The sequence below is a fragment of the Heterocephalus glaber genome, unplaced genomic scaffold, assembly GCF_053883595.1.
Source record: "Heterocephalus glaber isolate CG9 unplaced genomic scaffold, H.glaber_assembly_v1.0 deba00001594, whole genome shotgun sequence".
Taxonomy (NCBI): Eukaryota; Metazoa; Chordata; class Mammalia; order Rodentia; family Bathyergidae; genus Heterocephalus; species Heterocephalus glaber.
In genome coordinates this window covers 469132-491804 of record NW_028258369.1, presented here as the reverse complement: position 1 = coordinate 491804, position 22673 = coordinate 469132, and the positions used below count along the sequence as shown (strand labels likewise).

General features: G+C 34.3%; 1 protein-coding gene across 17 annotated transcripts in view; it reads left to right on the top strand.

Annotated features, from left to right (window-relative positions):
• The window catches only part of Il1rapl1 (interleukin 1 receptor accessory protein like 1), a 1215099-nt gene that overhangs the window by 1160291 nt on the left and 32135 nt on the right, over positions 1-22673 (top strand). For all 17 annotated transcript variants that reach the window (XM_087193607.1, XM_087193605.1, XM_087193606.1 and 14 more), the window contains 2 exons: positions 9810-9942; positions 12686-12831. In XM_087193607.1, coding sequence (XP_087049733.1) covers positions 9810-9942; positions 12686-12831 — 279 coding nt within the window. The remainder of the gene's footprint in view (positions 1-9809; positions 9943-12685; positions 12832-22673) is intronic.

Genomic DNA, 22673 nt, shown 5'->3' with positions numbered 1-22673 from the left:
AAAAAAAAAATAGCAAAAGAAACCACAAGAACTTCATAAACACATGAAAATTGAACAACACCTTCTTGAATAACCAATGGGTCACAGAGGAAATTAAAGAAAAAATCAGATGGTTTCTACAATTAAATGACAATGCCAATACAACATATGGGAATTTATGGGACACAATGATAGCAGTTTTATGAGGGAAATTGATAGTAGTGAATGCCCATATTAGGAAAACAGGGAGCTCAAATAACCTGATGTTGAACCTCAAGCTTTTAGAAAAAGAACAGCAAGACATACCCAAAGCTCATAGAAGGGAGGAAATTATAAATATCAGAGCAGAAATTAGGAATGAAGAGGGTGAAATTATAAGAGACCCAGAAGAAATCCAGAGGATCATCAATACCTACTTTAATTTTCCTTTTAATTTCTTGTGTTCTACCTATATTTTATGTGATATATATTCAAATCTATCAACCTTGAGGTTCTCTGTTATTTTTAGACTCCAGTTTTATAGACATTATTTTTTCTTCATAGATTTATAAAAGAATATATTTTCTCCTAGACAGTAAATTTATTGTATAATTATATTTCACTATTTAATAAATTCCTTATTTATTTTGTTATATTATTTGAAAGTATTTTTTCTATATTATAGTTCCGTTTGATAATTCACTTCTTGTAATTAATTCTAGTATCATTTCTAAGCACTACAATTGATTTTAAAGAGCTATTTACTATCTCTGACAGTAAGACAAACACAATATTAACTTTGTTTTTTGATATATTTTACTCTTTGTTTGGGCCAAATACATGTGTCCAATCCTGATATCGCTATATATGCATTTTAGAACAACTGTTGATATCTACTTGTTAAATTTCTAAATGCATATGCAGTTATTTTGTTGAGTTCTGTATCTTACTGGAAATGTGTTAACAATAACAGTCATCATAATATCTAACTTGGGAGTGGGTTTAATGATTATTTATTGCTAGTATAAATCAGATCTCTTCAATTTTCTGATCAGTTATTGGAAATCATATCTAATATTGATATTTAGAAACCACAGAGCTTTCTTATGAAGACTAACAAAATCATGATAAAACTCTGTGTCTCCTAAAGGAAAAGGTTAAGGAAAAAATCATTTTAAGTCACATTAACTATGGGTAAGTAAAAGTACATTAATTTTCTACAAATAATCTATTTAAAAATAACCTCATATTTGTCAAACTTACTCTATTATGTAAAATTTTTTTCTTCTAAATTGCCTGCATTTATTGTTTATTGCCATGGAGTCCTAATATGCTGTGATAGATTGTTTTATAATTTCATGTTAGGCAGACTGTGTTACATTAAAATTTTAGAAACAAACTTATAAATGATTTAAAAATGGATACTATTTAGAACCTCATTTTCCTTTGTTTTTCATATTCTGGTGGGGTTTTTTTGCATTTCTTTGTTTGTTTGATTTTGCTTTTTTAAGACAGGGTCTCCCTATGTAGTTCAGGATGTGCTTGAATTTAATATGTAGTTTGGGCTGACCTGAGCTCCAGACAATCCTCCTGTCTCAGCCTCTAAAGTTCTGGAACTACGGGCATTGCCTCCACCCCTGGCATGTTTTCAGTTTCTTAAGAGTAATTTTTTTCTGGATATGAACCTCTATCAGAACATATTGAGAGAATAAATAACCCGTTTTTTAGGCAGTACAACCAAGACTGTGTTCTACAGGATGATGAGCTTTTTCTGTTTAGAATAACTCAACCTATACAGATGTTCACATTTTGGAATAACAATAAAAACAATATTCTATGAATTTGACAAGAGTCTATGTAAATAGTAGTTTATATTAGGGTAAAAAGTAGTCACCCAAGTAGAATCCTGCACTATGTTCATTCATTTTTTCAGAGGAATAGTAACCCATGTTCAACCACAGATGTTTGTGTTATTCAAAGTGACAGAAGTGCATTAACTACGATTTGAAGAAAATGGTTATAGGAATATCCTTAAAGTTTAAAAGCTACCAAGGAGAAAAAATAAGTACCCGAGAGTTTATCACACACAGCTTTCTAATCATCCGAACAATCTAATATTTAGCCAGTGACCAGTCTCTCATATTCCAATATATGCAGATTATCATGTCATATACTTCTTAATTTTCATTGCCAAAACCAGCTAAAAACTTCTGTTATTACTATTATAGTACTTACAGATATTTAAAAATAAATTATTCATGTCAAAAAAAGAATATTTTATCAAAATAGAAAAATTTAAAAGTTTTCAGTAATGGTTTGCAATATGTGTCTTATATTTTGACATTTGAATTAACTCTTTAAATAATATCAAAATACAAGTTTTTCTGACTTGGTTATGTATTATCTTCATATAGTTCTTTAGCGTCCTTTTAATGAAGACACTCATTCCTTTGTCATGTCTTGTGCCATCAGGAGGACTTTTAAAACATTATCATATAAAAATAATGCTCATATGTGTTTTTGTATTGAATTTAAAAGAGATGATATAGGGCCAGGGATGTGGCTCATTGGCACCTCACCTGCCTGGTAAGTGCAGGGTCCTGAGTTCGATCCCCGGTACTGCAAAAAAAAAAAAAAAAAAAAAAAAGAATGAATGAAGACTTTCTAAAGGAGATGATATCGTGGTCCCTATGGTATATTAGCTTTTTATTTAAAATGTATTTACCTAGGAAAAGTTTGATTAACAGATATTGTACATTTTATTGGAGCTAGTGTGATGTTTCAACTCATTCATTCAACAGGGTCTTGCTGTGTAGTTCAGGCTGGCCTTGAACTCACTATATAGCCCAGGCTGACCTGGAACTCAAGGTGATCCTACTGCCTCAGCCTCCCCAATGCTCTGATTACAGGTGTGCACCACCACACCCAGCTCATTATCATTTTTTTGTTTGGAGGATTCAAGCTCCTTCTAGGTCTTCATAAGATGTATAATAAATTTTTAGCCAGGTGTGACAGTGCATGCCTGTATTCCCAGCACTTGGGAGACTAAAGAAGGAGGATCGTCATGAGTTCAAGGCCAGCCTGGGCTTCATAGTTAGTTCAAGGCCAGTCTGAACTACATAGTGAGACCCTGTCTCAAACAAAAATTATATATGTCTATTTTTTGTAAACTACAGTAATCCTACTGTGCTACAATCAGAACTTGTTCCTTCTATCTATGTTTTGGTATTCATTGTCCAACCTCATTTTATCCACCTTCCTCCAATAGTTCTCAGGCTCTAGTAATCACCATACAGTATTACATTCAAGCCAACTTCTTTAGCTTCTACATATGAGAAAGAATATGCAGTAATTGCCTTTTTTGTTTACCTTCTTTCATTTAATGTCTTACAGTTCCATCCATTTTGCAGCAAATAGCAGGATTCCATTCTTCTTTAGGGCTGAATAATATTTTCTGCACTCATCTGTTAATGGTTACCTGGGATGCTTTTTTTTTTTTTAGCTATTGTAAATAGTGTCACAGCGAACAGAAGGGTGCAAGTATCTCTTTGGTAGGGTGATATCATTTCCTTTGGATATATACTAAGAAATTCGACAGCTGGATCATGTGGTAGCTCCATTTGGAGTTTTTGGAGAAATTTCCATATTGTTCTCCTTAAAGGTTATAGTAACTTATACTTGTACTAACAAAAATCTGCAGACAAATGATTCTCAATAAATGTGCCAAAGAGATACATTGTAGAAAGGACAGCTTCTTTGATACATAATGCTGGGGAAACTGGATATCTATATGCAGAAGACTGAAACTTGATCCCTCTCACCCTTTTTAAAATCAGTTCAAAATGGATTAAGCCCTTAAATATAAGAGGTGAAATTATGACATGAAACATGGAGGTAACATTTCAAGACATCGATATAGGAAATGATGTTTTAGATATTAGATCAAAAGCAAAAGTAGACAAATGTGATTATATCAAACTAAGAAACTTCTGCACAGCAAAGAAAACAATTGACAGAATGAAGAGACAACCTGCTAAATGGGAGAAAATCTTTGCCAGCTACTGTTCAGACAAATGATTGATTAATATCCAGAATATTTAAGCAACTCAAAAACTCATAACCAAAGGCAAGCAATCCAATTTAAGAATGGGCAAATTATATGAATGGATGATTCTCAAAAGGAGAAAAATAAATGGCCAACAAATATATGAAAAAATGTCCAATGTCATTAGCCACCAGGAAATGCAAATGCTAATGACAGTGTGATAGCTCACCTCAGATGTAGTGCCTATTATCAAAACAAAACAAAACAAAACAACAAATGCTGACAAGAATGTGGAGTAAAATATATTGACTTTTAAATACGTCATTAATTCTTCTCAGTATTGTTTTAGGATTTATGCCTTTAATAATGTATTGAATTAGAAAAAATTTCCAGATAAAATATATTCAAATTTTATAAATCATTTTATAAACCCTCAGACTACCTCTAACATAACAATTGGTAAATAAAAATTACTTTAGGTAAAATGTGTCTTATTATATGCTGTGATCTAATAAGAAACACATTTGTCTTGATTTTTAAAAATAATTTTGAACAATACTTGTGTTTAGTAAAATAATAGTGTGTAATAATAAAGTTCTGATTTAATATGACTCTTAATGTGCATTAAAAGGTACACTATTACTTCGACCTCACTAGGATACTGTAATACAGAAGACAGGTAATAGTGTTGATAAGCATGTAGAGAAATTGGGACACAAATATTTCTGGTGGGAATATAAAGTTGCACAACCACGTTAGAAAACAATACAGCAGTTTCTCAATGGTTGAAGCAGAAAATTCACTTATGATTTCACAATTTCCCTCCAAGAGAAATGAAAATATGTCCATATAGATGTAGCATTTAAGCAGCAATATTCATAAAAGTCAGAGAATGGTAACAACCCAAATGTTCATCAACTGATGAATAAATACACAAAATATGATAAATCTATAGAATGGGTTGTTATTTAGCCATAAAGAAGAACTGGATATTGATAGATGCTATAACATGTTATGAATCTTGAACATATTAAGCTAAGTAAAAGAAATCAGACACAAACAAAAATATGATTCCATTGTACCAGATGTTCGTGGAGACAGAAAATAGAAATAAAGTAGGAGGGGGCTAGGGGCTGAAAAGGGGAGTGACTTTTAATTAATACAATGTTTCTTCTTGGGGTGATGAAAGTATCCTACAATTGATTGTGGTCCTGGTTGCACAATTCTGTTATTATACTGAAAACTACTGAAGTGTACAGGTTAAACGAGTAAGTTTATGTTATGTGAATTATATCTCAATAAAGCTTTTAAAATATGCATTTTTACATCTTAAAGAAATAATTTTATAGAGAGTGGTATGCTAGTAAATGTTTAACAGTTAGCTTTGCAAATGTAGTTCTTCCATGAATGAGATCGATATTTTTATTCATGTTAGCAATAGAGTAAAACAGTGAAACTATAGGTCAGAATGTCAATTTTCTCTCAGTGATGTAAAGGGCTCCTTTTGATGAATAATATTATAGTGGAATATTTTCTTGATGCTTTTACTATGCCCACTTTAACAGCTATACACATGATAGACTTTTTAGCTTAATTCCCATTATTTAAATTCTTCCATTGCTGCCTTAAGCATAGACAGTCAAGAAAATAATAAATTGTTATCCTGATTTATGTCACTTGACAAACACACCTACCATGGCTAATTTCAAGTTTCCAACAAAATGTTACTAAATATACAGTGGGAAATAGATGTACAGTAGTATACCATTAAATAGTATTTTCATCATACAGATACTATAGTTGTAAATCTGGGAATCATAGGTAATAGTACAACGTGGCAAAATAAATAGAAAGTTTTCAGTTTTGAGTATCTATTACTTTAATATAATTTATTTAATAATGTTCTTATAACTTTTTTGTGTTGCTGGAGATGAAACTGAAGGCCTCATGCATGCTAGGCAAGCCCTCTACCACTGAGCTACACCCCTAGCCCATAATTTAATTTTATTAACTGTGTTTAACAACCCAAGTACAGGATTTCTGAAAATTTTGTACTCAACTCTTGCAAGCTGGTATGCAACAAACCCCTGAAATAACACCTGAATGAGAAAGTTCTGCATTTGCAATGTGAAAGCTCATTTATAAGGTAGATTTGGCCTATTGAGATATGCAGGTTTGATGACTTTAATGAATGAAGCTTTTAAAAATGGAAAAAAGTGAAGTGCAAGTTCAAAAAATATTAAACAGATTATTAATTTAAAATTATTTATTGAGTTCCTAATAGATTCAACACATTTCATGGGCTCTTTGTAATACAAATGTAGATAAAGATATAATTTCTTTCTTTGGGGAAAAGACATAATTTCTTTCTTTGCAGGGTTAGATATGCAAGCAAACCAAATATTGCAAGGATTACTTATGCTAAAATACAAGCATGTTTAAAGAGATATGGGAAAGGAAAGGTCAGAGCAATTGAGTATTTCTTGAAAAGGCAGATCAGTTTTTCAGGAAGGTGTTATTTGAGTTGGAACTTAATAGATGAGCTGTGTGCTAGGTGCAAATGAAAAAAAATTCCAAAGATTATAATGTTAAAAAATGTGAGAATATGAATTGAATCATGAATGTACTACTCTTAATATTTGGGTACTGAAAACCTGTTATGTAACAGGCATATACTACTTTGTTATGTTAATGTAAAAACAATCATATTATTCGTATTTTCATAATTACTATTTTCCTTTATCAATCTTTTTATGTTTATTTGTCCTTATTGGGTGGATAGGTATCATCTCTTGCTTGCCTCTTCTCAGCCTCCTAAATTTCTATAAACTCCTCGTACTTAGCTGTGGAGAAGGGATGATAATCCATCCCTCCTTTCAATACAGTGTAATACAGTTGGGCTCTGAGGTCATTTGATCAGTGATAGTGATCCTTTTAGAGACGAGTCCCAAATTACAACCCAGAACCCACTTATTTACCCCAAAGTGCAAACACTGCAATAAAACCTGAGTACTGAGGCTTTAGTTCAGAAAAAGCAACTCATTCATTACCATCTTTTGTCGTGAGAGAAAAACAAATAACACCCATGTCAGAGGTTTGCCACCACTAGATTAGTTACTATTTCCCAAATGAAAAGTACCGGGTAGACCTAGCTTTTCCCAACAGTATTTAGGTCCTTGGGTAGAATCTCAGGTATGAGTTTGACCACTTGGCCTTTTCTTGTGATTGACTCTACTGGACTCCTGGAGAACTGCCTACTAGCAGAGCTATGCACAGGAAGAGGAGCAATACCCTTTTCTCAGTCGTACAAATTGGTACAATTAAGAAAAACCTCTTCGCAAAACAGCACCCCCGCGGATTGATTTTAAGTCCTCCTTAAAGCAGCTGGAAGCTCTCCAAAATCAGTCTCTGTCTCTGCTTGTTTCTCTCTTTTTATCTGTCATATATAACTTATATAAATCAAATATACTTTCTGTCTTATCAGGCTACTAATCTTGCTTTGAGATGTTTCCTATTATCACACTAACTAGCAGGAATAACGTTCTGCAGTCATTATTACCACTTTTGCTTCATTCTTTTTAAGAAATTACATTAAAAACTGATGTTTGTTGTGAATATTTAAGCTATTTCAGAGTATTGTAATATTCTTAATCTTTTTTCATGCTCTCTGATCCAATCCCAAGTTTGAAAATACAGTAGGATGATTTCCTTAGAATGCAGATATGATTACATTAGTCTACTACTTGAAATCTTTCCTCAGCTTTTCATTGCGTTTGAATGGAAATCTTAACTCCTCAACATGGTTTACATAGGCAAATAGAGCTGCCACTGGATGGCCTCATCAGTGTTCTATCCTCCCTCAAATATTCCCTTTACTCCCACCTCCCACAAATACTTAACTCTGAAGTAACTGTATTTCCTCCAAGTTTCCCCTAGGTTACTCTTACTGGTGCTCCCTTTTCTCTCCGTGGAGTGCTTTTCTATTTTCTTTTCATCATCTTTCATTCCTTCCATTAATTATATTCTCTGCCCCACCATAAGCCCAACCCAACCCTGGATGCAGTTTTCCTAGCTTCTCTTGTGGCCCTGTAGATACATGCTGTACTGGAGCTCAGGATAAAGTGGGTGACCAAAGACCACGTGAGTCATAGTGACTGAAAAAGCTCACTGTTTCTTACATAGATGATGAGCTATTTCCTATGTGTGGCACCACAAGGACTTGGACCTACCTTATCTGGTCATCAAAGATGACTATTATATAGAGAACCAAAGTCTTTGAGAAATCTCTTGAAAAACGTGAATATATAAACTGCTAAAAAGACATATGCCATCTTAAAATATTAAAAAACAAGTTGTTTTATGAACTCTTCATACATAATGAACATTATTAAAAGTATAAGGTTAATTTTTTTCAATAAAATGTTTTTCTTGTGGAACTTGTAGAAAATAGCTTACAAAATACACACACCTTCTCTTTTAAAAAGTGCATATATGTGCATTCTACTTTTCTCTGTGCTTATATTGTAGAATGACTCAAATACACAATTTCAAGAGATGTTCACTATCAATTCATAGCTTAACTCTGAAGCTGCTCAAACTTAGGAACCTCCTTCCTTGCACTTTAAGGTCATAGCATTGTCAGGACTGGCTAGTAATATTCTCATAATTTGTTGTAACATATAATTGAGAAAGACTGCAGGCTGGGGATGTAGTTCAGTTTTAGAGCTCTTGTCTTGCATAACAAAGGTCCTGGGTTCAATCCTGAGCACTGGGGTGGGGGCTGATTGTTTCAGATACCAGCAAAGGTACTACTGGGAAAAAAATCTTGTACATAGTGGTATATTTCAGTTCTGTAATACTGGCTAAGTTTGGGGCAAATCAAGTGTTTGTAAACTGGCATAAGATGTCCTAAAATCAACTTTACCTTCGGCAGGCACTAAAATCACTTCCAGCTTTTTAGGGAGGGACTTCTACTCACCTTATTAAGTAATCAGCCAACTGATATTCACCATTATGATCTCTCCTGAGCAGCATAGTGAAAGAAACTCATCTGGATAGTAGTGTTGTTGATTTTACCTCTGACAGAACCGCTGTATTTATTATCATCAATGATTCATTTGTTTTTTATTGTTGTTGGGTATTTTTTTGTTTGTGTTGTTTTTTGAGGTACAAGAGATGGAACTCAGGACCTTATGCTTGCCAGGCAGGCGCTGTGATGCTGAGCTGCATCCCCAGCCCTGTGATTCACTTATTTTTAATGTACTTTTATATACACATGTGTTAATTTTCTTAAAATGCTTTCCTTATGAAGTAAACATTTCTTAGTAACACCTTCTTAGGCTATTGAATTTATAGTTTATCTTTTTCCAAGCCACAGATGGTGCTCCCTCTCTACTTCCCAAATTCACCCATTTTCTACCTCCTGGCTTATAAAATTTTATCATTATCAATATCGCATAGCTTCTGAAATTATGCCTTGAAAAAGACATATCCTCTCTATTGTATTCTTCCTAGTAATTTATAACCTCAATCTAACCATGACAAAACATCAGGTAAGCCTAATTGATACAACATTCTATAAAATAAATGATTGGTCTTTTCTCAAACCTTATAAATAACCCTCATTCCATTAAACAAGCCATACTATAAAAAGGATTCATTCTGTAAATTTGAAAAAGGTAGGAAAACGTCTGAAAAAGTATTCTTTTAGAAAGATGTTTCATTAAATCAATGCTACCTGTCAGTGTGCATAAAATAAGAATGTAGAAATAGTTTTATAGCACGTTTCCATCATTTCTCTCCACAGGTGACTCAGCTAATCTAACCTGCAGAGCTTTCTTTGGGTACAGTGGAGATGTTAGTCCCTTAATTTACTGGATGAAGGGAGAGAAGTTTATTGAAGATCTGGATGAAAATCGAATTTGGGAAAGTGATATTAGGTAAATTTTTTTTTCTCCTAACTTGTACCATCAAGTAAACATTTGCTCTGTGAGCAAAAAAAAAGTGAGAAAAAGCAAGTTTTTTTTTCTTTTTGTTTTTTCTGTTATTGTAAATACTATAATATTTAATGTCAAAGAAACTATTAAGAGACTAACTCTGGAATTGCAAAATATGAATGTCATTTGCAATGAATTCAAGAAAAGTTTAAAAAAGAGTGTTTCACTCATGAATATATTGAGTATGAGAACAAAATATTATAAAATATAGAAACCCATTATATTTTTGGAAAAATCAGTGCCTTTCATTGGTAGAAGCTTTTAATTGTTGAGATGAACATTATCAAGTTATTATGAGTACTCAACCAAACACGGTCTTTATCATTTCCTTTTATATGCATTTGCATATTTAAGCTACCAAGTAAAATATAAAACATCTGATGTGGTGATAAAGGGCATAAAAAACATTTTCATTGCTTTTCTTAGTCTGACTTTCAGTCTCCAAATACTTATATAGGGGAAATGATACCAAGAGAATGAACATATACTACACTATACTATATATTATACTATATTATAACATATAATATACTATTTGAAAACATAATGATTAAGCCTCACTTTTCTCTCAGTGTATTTATATTTTTATTCACTTACTTTTAAGTATCAAATTATTCAATAGTGACTAAACTTATGCTTGAATACAAATATATATGTATATATATATATATACACATTTTTTTTTAGCTTTTTGAGACAGTATCTTGCTGTGCTGTTCAGGGTGTCCTTGAACTTGCTATGTAGCCCAAGCTGGCCTCGAACTCATGGCAATTCTCTTGCCTCAGCCTCCCAAGTGCTGGGATTACAGGTGTGCACCACCACACTCAACTTCCAAATATGTATTCTTAATCATAATGTAAATAAGAAAAGGCATTCATCATGCTAAGTTATAATCACATCAGAGCAATGAACAATGATCACTTTTAAACATTCTTCTACCTAAAATTGCATTTTAGAGAAATATATTTTGTTTGGTTATTTTGAAACAGAATCTATGTAGTTCAGGCTGGCCTTGAACTCAGTATGTAGATTAGGCTGAATTGGGACTTGTGGTGATCCTCCTGCTTCAGCCTCCTGAGTTCTAGGATTACAAGCATGCACCACCACACCTGGCCTAAAAATTGCATCTTTTAAATACATATGTGTGCGTGTGTGTGTGTGTGTGTGTATATATATATATATATATATATATATACATTTAAACCATGATTCCCCCCTTTAAATGTCAAGAATCTTAAAACTTTATCAAAGATATAGAATAAGATGTTTTTAATTGAAAACAATGCATAAAACTATCACATAAGATTATTTCTACTGGGATCTTCTTTTTAGCAACAAATATCCAAGAATATCTCACTCTAGAGTTTTCCAGTTGAATTCTGGAAAGCCCAGATGGGCAGTTTACCAATGTACAGTAAAAATATTCCTCTGTTATTTTTCATATTTAAAATTTTACTCTTACAGTGAACCCTTGACTTATAAAATCAATTCATCCTCAAGGCCTGGTTGTAACTCAGGGTGGTCAACTGAAGGCTCAGGCTCCTCTACACAGCCTTCAAAGTCTCTCTCCTGTATACAGGCAGATCTCAGTGTCCTTAGAGAGACATTGGCCAAGGATTTTTCAATTAACCCCACACAGGAAAGGATGTTGTAAGGTTCTTTTCAGAACACTTTTAGGGTTAAATCTGTATCAGACCATATGGAAGCGCAAGTGGCCAGCATTCAGGTCATAAATCAAGACTTTGGTCATAAATTACAACTAAAATTCTGGTCATAACCCAAGTTGTCTGTATGTCAGGCTGGTCATAATTCGAGGGTTTACTGTATATTTTATCCATACTCTTTGAACTGTTAGAATTAAAGAAGGACCATAAACTTCTGAAAATTTTGCCCTCTATGGTATCTTGTGTGCTCAAGCAAAGTTCTAGAAATGTATTTTTCTTTTTAATTCTACACTGAGAAGTGTTCTGCCGGGTTATCAAACAGGTAGGAAGGTAGAAGTAGGAACATTAAGAGCAGGGAAAGTGAATCTTAGTTTAAAGAAGTTTTCCATTTACTCTGAGAAATTGCTAAAACCTTTGAGAGTGAGGTTAATAAGTATTTACCATTAATTTTAAATGTCAGAATTAAATCCCTATGATAACTTTTAGTCTGCAGGTGTATAATTTCATGTTTCTTTAAAAATGGACAACTGGTTTGTATCATTAACAAAAGTCAGGCTAGAGGTTTCAGTTGAAATGTCAAAATAGCTCAGAAATTTTCTTTTCCTTTTTTCTTTTAAAAAAAATTAATCTGATATGTAATTAAGTCTCCATCCTAAGACTTTAGAATTTATCTTACTTTACATTATTTCTTCTTAAAAGAAAAGCAATGTGTAAACTTTTCTTCAAGGTCTCTCTCACCTCTCTATGATGACAGTATGATTGTCCTGCTAAGAGAGAAAATTAACTGCAACTTCATTAGCATCTACAAAGACAAGCTTCCTCATTAAATGTGACAAAAAGGGCATGATATAATTTAATTATCATAACATCAATTCATAGCCAAATCTAAAGCAGATTGCATAAGTATTTTCACATGAAATTCAGATTCATCTACATTTCTTTGTGTGTGTGTGTGTGTGTGTGTGTGTATGTATGTGTATGTTTGTGTGGGGTTTTTTGTTTCGTTTTGCTTTATGTTTTAGAATTCTTAAGGAACATCTTGGGGAAAAGGAAGTTTCTATCTCATTAATTGTGAACTCTGTGGAAGAAGGTGACTTGGGAAATTATTCCTGTTATGTTGAAAATGGAAATGGACGTCGACATGCCAGTGTTCTCCTTCATAAACGGGGTGAGTGTAACTTTCCACATTTGTGTGATGCGCTGAATGTACAATGGTAGGGAAATTGTTGGGAACCAAAAGCAAATTAAATTTTGTTTTCCTACACAAACTTATCCCAAACTAAATAACAGCATTAGCATTAGGGCCATGGAGGCAGAGAATATCAGCAATGGAGTTCAGGCTCTAGAGTCAAACTTGGATCTCTTGCTCTGTAAACTGTATAACCTTGGGCAAGATATTTAAATTTCTAAAGTGTCAGTTTCTTGACATAGAATAGGGAAAATTATATCAACAACTCTTTAGTATATTAAAAAGATAAAACATGACAATTGATGTTGTTAGCAGGTTTTGGGGTGCTGGAGCCTCCTCCAGGTGATTTCTAGGTTCTTTCTGCCCTGAACAAAGAATTGGTCAAGACAAGTGCAAAAAGTAGCACGGTTTTATATTTATTAAAGGTAGGAAAAGAAGCAAGCTCTGTAGAGCAAGATTGGACTAAGTAAAGTAGGAAAATAAGTATGTTTTACAGGACAAGAACAGGCTACTCACAGAGAACATTAACAGATAATTCAATGGGGACTGTCCTTTGTGTATCCTATCCAAAACCTGCTTCAATTTTCCCAGAAGTCCATATACAGGGCTTTGGGAATTGTTCTGCACATGTATTCTGGAATTTGGTAATTAATAGTTCATGCCTACTTCCCCAGCCAATGTCCCACACCCTATTCTCCTGCCTCACTGTGAAGGACTTGATGTGCCACTTGTACATAGGAAATACAAGTTATTTATTGCTCTTAGAAATTAGGTTACTGGAAATAACCTAAATGTCCTTAAGTCATAGTTGTGTGCTTATTGGAAAGTTGTTCCTTCAGTGTAGAACTATGCCTGATAAATTCCCCAGTGCGATATTTCTTGACATTTTCATCCACATTGAATAACTCTATATGTATATTGTTTTCCCATGATTCACAATAATTTATTAAATAAATGTACATTGAGTTGTATGAAATTAGAGACAATTGTAAAATGTGAGCTGTGCTTTTGAGTTACTGAAATTTTTCATGCAGATCAGAAAAGAAAAACACATTTGTTCTACATTATGTTAAGTGAAAACTTACCAGTCTTTGAATTAAGTACACTTGATGTTCTCTTACTCAGCAAATTTACAATGATTTTAATTTCAAAGTACATGTTTAATCCTAGAGTCTTTGAGGTTTCAAAGAAAGAGAATGATGACGATTGTTCCCCCTTTATAGACTGCCTTTGAATAATGTTACTGAAAAGTATTAAAACAGGTGCCTCTGTTGTCAAGGTGACTGCAATATTAAAATATTCCATTCTTTGGGAATATAAGTCAAGGGGAAAGATAAACAGCACATAGAAATATGATTATTATTTCTATGTTAATATACAGTTAATGAAAGAATTTGAGTAGAATATATATATACATATATATATATATATATATATATATATATATATATGCCACAAAAATAGCTTCTCAGGATTGGAAGCAACTTAAATGTCATGAAATTTAACTACTCATCCATCCATAATTTCTTCCCAAGTGGTCTATCAGCTTATCTTAGATAAGAGTCCTTTTCAAGGAAGCATGTTCTATATGTAAAATATCTGTTAGAAATCACCCCTATTTAACCCTATTGTTTGTCTATCCACTGACTCTAGTTCTACACTTGGAATCACTCTTTCCCAAGGCAGCCTGTCACATTGCTGACAGTCACCTCAACCCTGCTGGAATTGTATTTCACCAGATTCAACTTTTAAATTCATCCTTCATTTGTATGGATGAAATTTTTTGACTATTCTTGTCACTCTTTTGAATATACACTAATTAAAGAGTTTGAGATTTTCCTTAAGGATGGAAATAATGGAGAGAAGTTACAGGGCACATATAAAGATGACTTGGATGACATGTATTTTCATTTTAGGGCAAGGAATGTGTGACAATTAAGTAGCAATCATAAGGAGAATGAAAGGAAAATTAACTGCATCTAAGGGAAAAAATAGCGCTCTGATTCTGCAAAGAGGCAAACACATGGCCAAAAATGGTCAGCCATCCCCTCAGGCTATTTTAAATGTTTAGTTTAAGGTTAAGTTGCTCAAAACTAAATGAGCTTCCACTTCTAGAAAAATAAATGATTGAGTGAGGAATCAGGCAGGTTGTTTGAAGTTCCAGTAATACGTAAGTCCCTAAACATGAAAAGCAAATTTTGGCCAATTTTAAAGTGCTTTTGAATACTTAACTCTTCTGGGATGTTTTTTTTCAAATTTCTATGGATATCAACAGCATTTTATTCTTATTAAGATAACAGCATTAAGAAATCAAAATTGAAGGTTATGTACTCTGAAAGTTCCTCTTGAAATAAGAGTGTGCCTTCCATTTAAGGGATCTGGAGCAAACGAATCAATTTACAAAGGCAGTAAGGAACACAATCTTGGGCTCTAGAATGGCTCATTATTCTGTGAAATGATCATACCCATCTTGCTGAAAAAGAAAGGTCATCCACTAACATAGTGGCGATTTCACCATCCCTGCAAGGTTCAGAAAGGCAGGACACAGAATATGTGAGCTTAGATTTGACTTTGATCATAAAGTCTCTGAGAAAGTCAAAATTCTGTCATGTTAGCGATATAGGAGAAATAGAACTTCCAACCTGCTAGATGTCAGATCTGCTGAGTTTGTGTCTCCTGAAATTTAAGAAGAATTAATTCCAAAGGACAGAGGAGATTAAGAGTGGGAAAGGTTTCCTGGGGAACAGGAATAACTTCTGAGAGACAGGAGGGGTCCCGAGTCAGGACCCTTTGTCATAGGTAATTTATTCAGCAAAGATATAATCTGGGTACAACATAAGTCAAACTACGGGCAACCAGTAAGATTACAAGTATACTTAGCTAATATTGATCCAACAGGGAAGCAGGGCATGTAGCAAGCTCTCATGGCTAGGACCATTAACCTCGGCTTATCTATGACCCCCAAAACTGGAATATTTTGGGGAAGGGATGGGTCCAGGTGTTCTGGTGACCCAGAACACCCAAGTATCTGATGTATATTTGGACTAATAGACTGGGTGGTACTGATTGCAGTATAATCTCAAATTTCCATACATCCTTTAGGGACTAGTCACTGTAACTTTAGCTCGAGACCTTGCCTTCTTGAGATGTGCCTCCAGCCACAATTTTGATATGTTCTCATCTTCTGCATTGACTTCTTCAACGGCTTGTCCTTGTCTCAATGCCTATTAATTTCTACCTAATTTAGCTGCCTATAATATTAGGAATTCTTTTATTACCAGATGAGTTGCTATATTATTCAGAAAACTAATCTCAGAAAACAAATGAGAGTTGTTGCTGTTAATCCTATGCTTTTGCCATTGACACATAATTTCCTTAACTTATAGGCCCTTGAAGTCTTCATTTTTGAAATCTTTTGGGAGAGATACATTAAAATATTTGTTTGACACCGATCTTTTATAGCAACAACTGTCATTTCTTCCGACATATAGACTTTCAGGACCCTTGTCAAAGTTATCTAAGCATTTTTCCTTCCACTGTTATCTTTGGTTGAGTGTGGTTGACATAATAACGTGATTTCAGAATGCTCCAATGTGTTCTATGGATTCTTTGAAATATCACTCCTGTCTATCAAATAAGTCCACATTGTGTTAGGCTGGATCCTGCATTAGACTTTTAACTTCATAAAAGAATATTAATTTTATAAACTCAAGCTGAAGATATACCAAGAAATTTGACCAGAGAAATACCTTGCTTGAGTATATCCAAAGTTGTCAATTCCTATATCCAGAGAGAACTTGGGCAGTTAAAAATTATATATATATACATATATATATATATATATATATATATATATATATGTATTTCATAGCATACATAGTGCTAAAATATACAGTGAGAAGGATGTGAAGAATGATGGTACAAAGCATATGGGGTTCTGCTACTGGGTTTTGGGTGCTGGAGTCTCTTTCTAGAAGTGGTTTCTAGGTTCTTTCTGTCCTGAGCAAAGAATTGGTCAAGACAAGCGCAAGTGGTAACAGAGTTTTATAAAGGGTAAGAAAAGAAACGCTCTGAAGAGTAAATTTGAGCCAAGTAAAAGTAGGAAAAGAAGTATACCCTACAACATGAGGGTGGGCAACCATGCAAGAGAGAACACAGTGGTAAAAACTCAAAGTGGACTGTCCTTTTTGTATCATCCACTCCTCAGCCTGACATTAGTTCTAGGACATCCTATCAAAAACATGTTCACGTTTCCATGACAAGTCCACCTGCAGGGTTCTGAGAACTGTTCTGTGCATGTGTTCTGGGATCTCCTTTCCCAGCCAGCTTAGCCATGCCCTACCTTCCTGTCTCAGTTCTGCTGGTCTATGACTGCCTTCACCCTTACTTCTCACTGTATTCAGCAAATTTTATTCAGTCCCCTTTGCCAGTCCCTGGCCTGAGAAGCTTGAGAGTTAGAACTCACTTAAAAAGAATCAAATTAAAGGACTGCAACATTAGTTACTGCATTAGCTCTTGTTCTTGCAATTGCCTATACTTGATCAAATTTTGTGTCTGAGTCTCTGAAATTTTACCTAGATGCCTTTTCTTGAGGTCCTAATTACTATTGCTTGTCTTGAAATGGATTAAATACAGGCCTTCAGTTTTCTCCCAAATTCTAATCTTTCCTGTTCCATCTATTTTTATGTTTCTAATTTCTGTAATATAAACAATACTCCAGATGGATAAACAGCAGCAGTATGTCCTGGATTCAGGCTTACTCACTCCAGCATCCATCAGGCAATACTGAACTCCTTCTTCACTCTCTGTGTCTTTCATCAGTATTATGACCTCACAGCTTGGAAATGCTTACTATGTGCAGCAAAATATCTCAATTATTAAAGGCACGAACTTGGTGTTACTGGACCTAGCTCCAGTTGCTGGCCACTTGAAAGCCAACACTCAGGAGATGACAGTTGACATAAGGAAAACAACTTTATTCCAAAACTAGTATTCTGGAGGATGGAAGGGGATTTTTACCTCAAAGCTCCACCTAAGGGGCTCAGGGGGGCAAAGGGCTTTTATAGGGAGGGAATGGAGGATGAGCTGGGCAATGGACAGGAAGCCTGTATGCTGAATAATGTTTTCATCATCCGGGATATGTGTCGTCCTCATTCCACCGCCCAGCATTACAATTGAACTTGACTTCAAGTTCCCATAATTCTTTGGACAAAGATTACTTCTTTGCATACTAAACCTTACAGCAATTTACATGTGTTACTTGATACACAGAATTAGAAAACAAGGAGGAACAATATACACTCTGATGTTGTCTAAAGGTCACCAGATGTTCTGGACTCCGTGGAATCTAAATGAAGATTATTTAGCAATTAACATCTTAGTCTTTTAGGTGAGGCTTCTCTTTAGAATTTGAAATGCTGGGAAAATAACCTCGCAAAGGGAAAAGAGAAAGGAAGAAACCTTGGAAAAGACAACTTTCCAAGGAGTGGCCACTAATATATGGGAAGTAAGGTGGGCTGTGTTCAACACCTAACTATTCCTTTTTTTTTTTTTCTAACTGTTCTTACTAGCTGTTCTATCTTCGGCTAACCACTTCCTCTCTGAGAGCTTCAAATTTCTCTTCTATAAAATGGGAATAATAAGAAGTCTTATCACATAGAGCAGCTGTTAGAATTAAAAGAAATTACATATGTCAGTCCTTATCACAGTATCTGATATACACTAAGGACCCAGTAAATGTTAACCTGCTATTACAAAATTTCTGTGCTCTAACACTAATGAAGGATGCAATTGAATGTTTTATTAAAAATTCCAGAAATTCGAATTTATCATTTATTAAGAAGGTCTGATTTAGCTCCAGCTATTTTGTTCCATCAAATCTGAATTTGACCTTCTGATCAATTTACTTTGGTTTAAATGCATTGTCCCAATAGAGTGCTTCATTCATTTATTCATGTATACAATGATGGTTATGAAGAACCTACTATGTGACTTACATTGTGTTAGACTCATAAAATTAAATGAACAGGAAGTAAGGACCAATATAATTTGGAATGCTATCATCTACATTTTCAATTACATTGATATCAGGCATTGTTATTATAGAATTGTGCGTTTTAGTGAACGCTTGACTTTGAAATTGGCACATTCAAGATGTTCACTAAAAATCCAGTCCTGAATGGTTATATTTACTTATATTGATTACAATAACATGGCAATTCATTCATCATGAAGTAGTTTGAAAACTGGCAAAGTATCTATCTGGGAGACATAGCACTAGTTAGTAGTGATAAACACCTAGATGTTCTGTATTCGCCTTACACCCATTTTACTTCTTACAGCACTCTTTCTCCCTCCAAAGAATGTAATCAATAGGAATTAATTAGCCTAGCCTTGCTCAATAAACTTCTGAGTCCTCCAAATATCTTTAGTAATGTAATGAACATGCACATCATTTAAGATGCATTGTTTGAAAGCTGGATGAATTTAGACCCTATGGACTCCTTATCCCTTCTTAAAATGAATCATTTCTGCAATATGTGCTCCATCCTTGTTTTTATTTGTTTAGCGCATTAACTTACTGAGAACTTCATAAGATCCTAACACTATATAAAACCTTTCTTTGATGCTGGCCATTGGATATGACCACTGACTTTATGATATGTAGATGCAAAACCTTGCTCAGATATCAACACACACTACTCGTATATATGGCAGCATCTCCCTACAAAGATAGTGGCCCATTAGAAATTGAAGTGGTATACATGAAAGAGCTATTTTTAATGAGTCTTAGCTTATGCAAATGCCAGTATATTAAGGAAGATCAGTTGTCTTTCTCTCTTCTGTGGTCAGTATACCTAAGCTACTTATTAAATGTGATAAGAGGGTTGATTAAATGTACAGTATTCTGAGTAATCTAGTCTTTGTCTACAGCAAAGTTTCTTATTCTTGTCACTATTGACATTTTGGGCTGGATAATTCCTTGTATGATGGAGTTATCCTATGCATATAGATTGTTTAGCAGTATCCTTGGCCCTAGCCCTATAGATGCTCATAATAACTTCCCCAGTTATGACAACCAGAAATGTCTTGAGACACTGCAGATGTCCCTGGGGTTGGGGCTCTCAGTTGAAAACCACTCACTCCTTTACAGTATGGATATCATAAATGTCATTTCTTCCTGGAAATTATTTTTGAAACTAAGCTACTCAAAGAGGAAAAATAAAAAATAGAAACACAGGTATTTTCACCTTGAAAATGCTCCAATATTAGACAAAATGTGATAGGGAAGGTCAATAGAACAATCACTTACACAAACACCATAGGAATTGAAGAAAGTTGGTTTTTTGTGTTTCCACTCTTCGAAAGTCAGATAGAAGCCCTTATATCCATGCTTTGCAAATTTTATAGCATACAAATTACCTAATAAGCTTGTTAACAAGCATTCTGGATTCATTATCCTGAGGTGGGACTCAAGATTAGAAAGTCAGCCAAGTTCCTTGTTGCTGTTGCCACTTCTGATTTATGGATCACAATTGACATATCAAGGCCTTTACCTAGACAATAGATCCTTCTAGTAAACTTAGTAGCACCTAATAAGTAAAAAGCCACTAGTTCTCTTAAACTCACTGTTTCCATGAGAAAGGAATGAAAGCAGAGTACAGCCAGTCAGTGGGACTATTTCCAACTAATTGCCTTATTCTTTTTACATGGTCAACACCTTTGAACTTATTTAAACATAGCACACTGCCCTCACACTCTACTCTTAATGAGGTTACTTGCCTCACATATTCAGTAAAATTCTGCCTTATAGAACACATTTGTTACTCAGAAAAATGTCTGAGAGGGCACTCTTTTTGAGTTTTAAAATTATTAACCTCTTAAATGAAGAGAGCCCTGATTGTTGGACACAGTTTCTACATATACATCCCATTTTTCAAAAAGAAAATTCATTTAGGAGTCTCACAACAACATATAGACATATATATATATATATATATATATATATATATATTAGCATATGCAAATAGCAATTACCAGGCGCAATGAAATTTAAGTTAAGCAGTAAATACTGCTAATTTCCTGTTTTGAAAGCTTGCATTCAGCTAAATCTCAATTATATGTAATAAGGAAGGATGAGCATAGTAAGGGAATTGAACTTTCACATATTACTGGCCAAAAGCAAGTCTGCAAAAGAGGTCAGAAAAAGGGAACTAAAAAGAAGAGAACATAATGACACAAAGAGGACAAATGCTTTCTATATGTTCAAAATTTTAATTCATATGAACAGGTATCTGTCTAGCATGTAACAAAGGCCGTAAAACACAAATAAATCTAAAGTAAGAGCAGAGAAAATCCACTGGGATTCAGATGATTGTATTTGAAAATTACAAACAGAAACAGGCTCTTCAGAAAAAAAAAATCAGCTTAAAACATTTGCAGGAAAGCCCACTGAAATCATCTACTGCACACATAGCAAAATTCAACATATGTGATTAGAGATCATAAGCAGGATAGCGTATTTATGGCCACCACGCACCAACAACCACTTACTGTTTTTTCTCAGAATCACCTTTACATTCTCATCTTTGCTAGGTCAGTTCTGCCTGTTTATTGATGATTTTTCATACTTCACTTGATATTGCACTTTACTACAGGCTGCCTAAAAAAGATGGTCCACATAATGCTGTTGGGTGAAAGCAGCATGGCATTCTCATTCAACAAATGTGTACTGAGTGCCAGCATGCATAAGGTTAAGTACTGTAGCCTTAGTGGTTAACTAGGTATTTGCAAAGGGATGTCTAACACCTTTCTGGGGGCATTGAAGTAACACTGTTGGGGAAAAGGAGGTGGCTGTGCATTTGTGTGGCTGTGAATTTCTGCATTTGGTTCAGAAATGGCACAATTGGGTCATAAAATGCAAGATATAACTTTTAATAAGCAGTTCCTGTGTGTTGAACTTTGACAACCAGGTCAGTAAAGTGAGAAATTAGACACGACACATAAAAAATGCTAAGTACTCTCCTGGGTCATATAGTAGAAAAAAATGTGTTGATTTCCAATAGATTACCATGGTAACTTGTATTAGATTTTAGTGTTGAGAATTATATTTGCCATCTGTAAGAAATATGTTAGCTATTTGTCTCTACTTTTAGGGCATGTGTTCTATATTTAGCATGTACTCTATGAAGAGTAGTATATCTGAAGGTTGAGTTCTCTAAATTAAAAGTGGACATTCAAACACTGTTAAAATAGGTTTTAGTTTTAAATAAAAAATAATATCCAGTGATATATTTACGAAAGCACAGAAAGGTAATTTTTAAAACCACCCAAGAATCATTAGTGAACTTTGATATGAATGAAGATTGACTGAAAGGAAGAGAAATTATGAAGTGTGTGAAAAAAGGGACAGTTTTTTCAGAGTGTTTTGTTTGATTCTTCAGTTGTGGGTGACCTAGACCAAGCCTTTGTTGTATTGTGCTCCCATTTTATTATTCGTAAACTGATTTCCCCTAAAGCTCAGTTGAGGAATCTTGAAAGAATTAATTATTGAGTGACTAATGAACATTAGACCACTGGTTAGGTTTTACAGATTTTCAATTTTGAGATATTGTGCCTCGTTTTGCCAATCCTGAAAGCAAATTGTAGTGGTGGCTCTGCCCTGGAATATTCTTATGGTTTCAATATTTGTGAAGGTTGACCATCTCCAAGGCAGAAATGACATAGTGGAGGGGACTAGGCAGAAGAAATCTGCTCATATCATGGTGGCCAGGAAGCAGAGTGAAGGGAGGAGCCAGGGAGGGAGATATACTCTTCCAGGT